The sequence below is a fragment of the Papaver somniferum genome, chromosome 11 (assembly GCF_003573695.1).
Source record: "Papaver somniferum cultivar HN1 chromosome 11, ASM357369v1, whole genome shotgun sequence".
Classification (NCBI taxonomy): Eukaryota; Viridiplantae; Streptophyta; class Magnoliopsida; order Ranunculales; family Papaveraceae; genus Papaver; species Papaver somniferum.
This window is the reverse complement of record NC_039368.1, coordinates 82,193,056-82,198,612: the sequence shown is the minus strand read 5'-3', so window position 1 is coordinate 82,198,612 and position 5,557 is coordinate 82,193,056. Positions and strand designations below refer to the sequence as shown.

At 36.1% G+C, this 5,557-nt stretch overlaps 1 protein-coding gene across 2 annotated transcripts; it reads left to right on the top strand.

Annotated features, from left to right (window-relative positions):
- Window positions 1-1,264: 1,264 nt before the first annotated feature.
- LOC113322036 (floral homeotic protein APETALA 2-like) lies at window positions 1,265-5,328 on the top strand. Of its 2 annotated transcripts, none has more exons than XM_026570043.1 (10): window positions 1,265-2,518; window positions 2,612-2,637; window positions 2,727-2,757; window positions 2,860-2,947; window positions 3,047-3,192; window positions 3,316-3,360; window positions 3,459-3,562; window positions 3,648-3,778; window positions 4,002-4,106; window positions 4,447-5,328. In XM_026570043.1, exons 1-10 carry the CDS (start codon window positions 1,866-1,868, stop codon window positions 4,720-4,722), a joined length of 1,605 nt encoding a protein of 534 aa, XP_026425828.1. In that variant the 5' UTR covers window positions 1,265-1,865; the 3' UTR covers window positions 4,723-5,328. The 2 variants fall into 2 exon arrangements, with proteins under 2 accessions (XP_026425828.1, XP_026425827.1); XM_026570042.1 differs by having other exon boundaries at window positions 1,266-2,518; window positions 3,648-3,784.
- Window positions 5,329-5,557: the final 229 nt, after the last annotated feature.

The following is a 5,557-nucleotide window of genomic DNA, read 5'->3' as shown; positions in this document are numbered from 1 at the left end:
ATGATCTTGATATCATCCAATGTTAGAGCTGTCAATTTATAACCCGGCTTGCGGGTTGATCCTAACCCGGCTTGTTTCAACCCGGCCTGGCTTGGCTTGTTGTCTAAACGGGTCGGGTTAGGGTTGGCATATACAACCCTACTAGAAAACAAGCCGGGCTAGGGCCAACCCGCGGGTTACCCGTCAACCCGTCAAAATTAATAAATATATCCCTCAATCCCACCAACTCTTTAAAATCCATGATTTGCAAACATATATTAGAATTAATTAATTTTAAATCAATAAATAAAGCTAATTTTGGATCTACCCAAACAAATATAACAATTTTTAGATTTTAAATAATCAATCAATAAATTAAATTACAACTTAGATTCATCAATCAGATATTTATTCGGGATGTCCTAAATTGATAAAAGGACTAGCATAATTTAAACAGTGAGTTAGTCTTACTCACATTAATTTAAACTTATAAAATGATAAAAAAAAAAGTAAAATGCTTAGTTGATGTTAGGGTTCTCTGCCTAAGAAAACTAAAGCGCCGTAACCGGTTATATCGTTGATTAAGAGGCAATAAAAACGTCCACTTTACAACTCAGTGGTGGGGCTTCTAGTTAAACACCAAATTGACCTAGGTTCGACCTTTACTAAATGAATAATCCTAAATTTTAAATTTAATTTTTAAATTGATAACATTAACAAGCCAACCCGCCAACCCGTCAGGATTGACCCGTCTAGGGCTAGGGTTGGGGTTTTGAGCTTGTACGTGAATAGTACTAGGGCTAGGGTTGACCCTAACCCTAGTACGGGTTGGCAAGCTAGGGCCGGGTTGACCCTAGCTTGCCCGTTTGACAGCTCTATCCAATGTCAATAGAAACACTTTAGAGTGACTGAGAAAGAAATTTGAAATCCAATGGCTTTTATTGATGAACCAATGGGCAATGTGTAGAAAATGTACAAATCCACTAGATTATTTTCATTTCCCAGGTACGAAGAGTGAACCTAAGACATAAACAATATTAGATACAATCAATAATAATAATTTAAAAAAGACAGGTGGGGGTGGGTAAGGTAAGTTAATATTAAAAAAACTAAAGCAGCAGCAGTATTGATTACTGATGAAGATATTATTTCCTTCGTATTGATATTTTAGGAAATAATTATTTTTTTAATAGTAATACTCCTGATTAAGCAAAAAAATCAACCATACCGGAACAACCGGTTTTCAAACAAAAAATTATTATATAGCTGATCATTTTTTGGCAAAATTTCTCTCAGAAGAGAAAAACAGAGAGAGGAGGAAGAAGAAGAAAGGCTGCAGAAAAAAAATGAAAATGTTTCATTCACGTCAAATCTGGACCTGACTGAATAACTTCACTGTTCATCTTCTTCTTCATCGGTTCATCTTATCCTGTTTGAGGTTGTTTTTCTGAGTTTTTTTTGGTTTCTGAAAACCAGAAACTAAACCTACCACTTGTCTAATATTCTTTAAATGGAACTTGACACGATTACTTCTTCTTCTCCTCTCTCTGTTTTCTTCTTGTTTTAGCCGCAGTAACGCTTTCTTCTTCTTCCTTTTTATCATTATTCTTCTTTTGATTTTGTCCATGTAGTATGTGGATTTTGTTTTGATCGTTTTTGAGTTTTTGAGGATTCTTCAAGATCAGATCATCATTTTGTTGTCTAAGTTTTTTTTCTGTTTGATTAAGTTATTAATTGAAGCAGAGAGACAAGATTACATAAAATGTAAATACAAAAAATGGTTGTTGATAGAGACTTAGATTCATTACTATCTTAATCTCTGAAACTTTCTGCATAATACATCCAGAAAACTCTGCATCTCTGCAATTAAGAGCTTTTTGAAGAAGATGTTGGATCTTAATATAGGCATGTCAGTTGATTATACTTGTGGTGAAGATGAAGTAATGATGGAAAGGGATCAACATCATCATCATCGACAACAAGATAGTTCAGGTGGAGGTGGTGCTGGTGGTGGAGGAATATTTATAGATGATTCAGGAACATCAAATTCATCAGCAGCAAATGTTGATGGAGGAGGTGTATCGTCAAGTAATGGTGGTGATGAAGAATCATGTTCTACTTTTACTGCTTATAACTTTGAAATCTTAAGCAGAGATTATAAAAATAAAATCACAATCGAAGACGACGATGATGATCAAGAAGAAGAACAGCAACCGAGTCATCATAACTCAGTTTATATAACTCGCCAACTATTTCCTGCTTCTCCTAATAATGATGGTGGTGATGGGATAAGTTTTCGATTAGGTTCATCAATGGCTTCTTCTTCTTCAGCTTCTAATTCAAGACCACATTATGTTGATCTTTCATTTTGTCAAAATGAGACTGTTCATCATGAGGTGGTTAAACCCATACAGCAACCACAGCCACAGCCACAGCCACAACCAGTGAAGAAAAGTAGAAGAGGACCTAGGTCTAGAAGTTCTCAATATCGTGGTGTTACATTTTATAGAAGAACTGGGAGATGGGAATCTCATATTTGGTTAGTCCTAAAAAGAAATTTATTGTTAATCATGATTGATTTTCTTGATTTTGTATTTGATTGGAATTTTCTGTTTTGGATTTTGATTAACAGGGATTGCGGGAAACAAGTGTATTTGGGTAAGGATTTGATTTTTCTTTTTTTTTTGTAGTTTCAATTTTGATTTTATGAGTTAGGGTTTTAATCATTGAATTTGGTCGGTTTTTAGGTGGATTTGATACAGCTCATGCTGCAGCTAGGTGAGATTTTTGGTCTTATTGGATTAATTTTGTGGGGAATTTGGAGGGTTTTTGGGGGGATTTTGATTTGATATGGATTTCTTTATTTAATGATGATTGCAGAGCGTATGATCGAGCTGCAATCAAGTTCCGAGGAGTCGAGGCGGATATTAACTTTAATCTTAGTGATTACGACGATGATTTGAAACAGGTAATTGTAATGTTTTTGGACTGAATTTGGTAATGCTGTTTAAATATGGATTTTGGATTGATTGCTGTTGTTGTTTGTGTGTGTTTCATTTGTCTGTAGATGAAGAACTTGACAAAAGAAGAATTTGTTCACATTCTTCGCCGCCAGAGTACCGGTTTCTCAAGAGGGAGTTCGAAATATAGAGGAGTTACATTACACAAGTGTGGTCGATGGGAAGCTCGCATGGGTCAATTCCTTGGCAAGAAGTAAATTTCAATTACCTTTTTGAATAGTATTCCATGTTGATTTTACTACAGAGTTCTGTAAATTGCTTGACGGAGAATTTGAAATCCTTTGTCACTGATGACTATACATTACTTTGCTTGTAGGTATATTTATCTTGGGCTATTTGATAGTGAAGTAGAAGCCGCAAGGTATTGTAGATTATGACTTCTCAATTCTGCCAAACAAATTCTTATTCGGAATTTCCTTACTTGAGTAGCTTACGGAACCTTGTTTTCCTATAATCTAGAGCTTATGACAAGGCAGCGATTAAATGTAACGGAAGGGAAGCAGTTACTAACTTTGAGCTTAGTTCCTATGAGGGAGAGATGATTCCTGATGTCAATTTAGGAGGTATAGCTCCATTTGAATAAGTTCACTTGTGTGATACCTATGCCGCAAATTTCAGCATATTTATGTTTGCTTTTGCTGTTTTCAGGAAATGAACACAATCTTGACCTTAATTTGGGAATGTCTCCCTCCTCTTTCCCGAATGCCCCTAAAGGGAATGATCACATGGGCGCTCACCATATCCAGCTTACTCCTTTTGAGCTGACTGATGCCAGAAGAGGAAGTGTAATATACTCGAGACACTATATTTATACTTATGTCATTCTAATCTCGCTTCAAACAAATGATAAGCCATTCTTTTTGTTTAAGCATCTTTTTATTTGAACCTGAAATCTTGGAGACTTCCGTGTTTAGTTAACATGTGTCTCATTTGTGATAGATGAGTTTGATTTGTTTCTAGCCTTCAGCACATACTTATATGATCTATGTTCTGCACTTTCAGGCTGCTACATCAACACCTGCGGAACACCCTCATGCCCATGCAATGGCATCTGAACCACCTCCCATTTGGAATGGTGGATACCCCGGTTTCTTTCCGAATTACGAGGTAAACCTCTCTTCTTTCTGTTGTTTTAACTAAAACCATTTTATCCTATCATTTTAGAGCTCTGCATAGACTTGCTATTTGAATTCACATAGAGTGAAAAGTGCAAATTTAATTACCTATTATGTTTGCAAGTTTCTCCGCATTTGTAAGATTAAATTGCCTTCAACTAAACAGATATAGAATACATCCCGCCAGCTACCTAGTATTGCTGTTTTGGCTATCCTGTAAATTTTTCTTTAAGGCTAAATTGTTTTCTAAGTCATTTACCTGTTGGACAAATCGTAAATTTGTCATTGCAACTGAGTCTAATCTGTTGCATTACGATTATTTGTTTGAGCAGGAAAAAGGGACAGAGAAGAGGGTCGAAGTAGGTCAACAGGGCCTCTCAAATAATTGGGCGTTCCAAATGCACGGCCACCACGGTTCCAGTGCTAACCGAATGCTCCCATTCTCTACTACTGCAGCAGCATCATCAGGATTCTCTTCTTCAACAACGATTGCCCCGCCACTTCCTCTACACCACCCTCCTCATTTCACAAACACACCACCAGCATCTCATCCTAACCATTACCCTCCATCGGCAAACAACTCTCACTATTTCTATTACAGAAACTAACCCAACCACTACTACCACAAGAAATCAACCAACCCCGTCGGCTCTGACTGAATCAAATGAAAGTTCTCCAATTCCTTTTGCTTAATCCATCATTTTCTTGCTTTCTTTCTCTGTATCATCATTTCAACACCAAAAGACCTCTCTGAGTACAACAACTTCCTACCATTATCTACTATTATAACTTCATTGCAAGTAGATATAGTTTGTGTATTTTTTTAAAAAAATTTCCACCCTAGATTAGCTATATTTTGGTAAAACATTGGGCACAAATCTGGTCAAAATTCAGGGCCTAGTTCCTTTGTTATTTTATTTTTTGGTTTGCTAACATGTGCTTGGTTTCACTCTTTTTAGTGCAATAAACATGTTTTGGTCCCAATTCTCTTGACTTTGTACTGTTTATCTATTGTAGAACTAGTCTTATGCTAACTTTCAAGTAAGTAAGAAGAGATCAGAAAAGGATGGAAAATTTTCAGTTCTTTTGTAAGTGAAAGGTCCCCCACACCATGAAGAAGAGGCCAATTTATTATGAATGGCGTGAAAAGCCTGTAATATGAGTCTTGACATCTTAGAAAAAAGAAAGAGAAAGTGAGTTTGTTTGTGTGTTCAGAGTTGCAGGGTGATCAGTGATAATTATTTATTTAGGGTTCACTGTTGATACATGGATGTCTCCTTTTTCTTTATTTCTTTAACAAAGTAGTATCTAAGTAGTACTGTACCTTTTGCTTTGTTTCTGAAGTTGGTACTTAAAATAGTAAAATATACAGGTTTTTGAGCAGGCCTAGTATTATGTGTATGTACAGTCTACAATCCTCGGATTTACACAAGTTGTGTGGTG

Excerpts from the sequence above, each read along its gene's own strand:
- LOC113322036 (XM_026570042.1), top strand. The coding sequence starts at position 1,866 with ATGTTGGATCTTAATATAGGCATGTCAGTTGATTATACTTGTGGTGAA. Across the intron at positions 3,361-3,458 it reads AGTGAAGTAGAAGCCGCAAG|AGCTTATGACAAGGCAGCGA; the intron begins GTATTGTAGATT and ends CCTATAATCTAG. Across the intron at positions 4,107-4,446 it reads GTTTCTTTCCGAATTACGAG|GAAAAAGGGACAGAGAAGAG; the intron begins GTAAACCTCTCT and ends TTGTTTGAGCAG.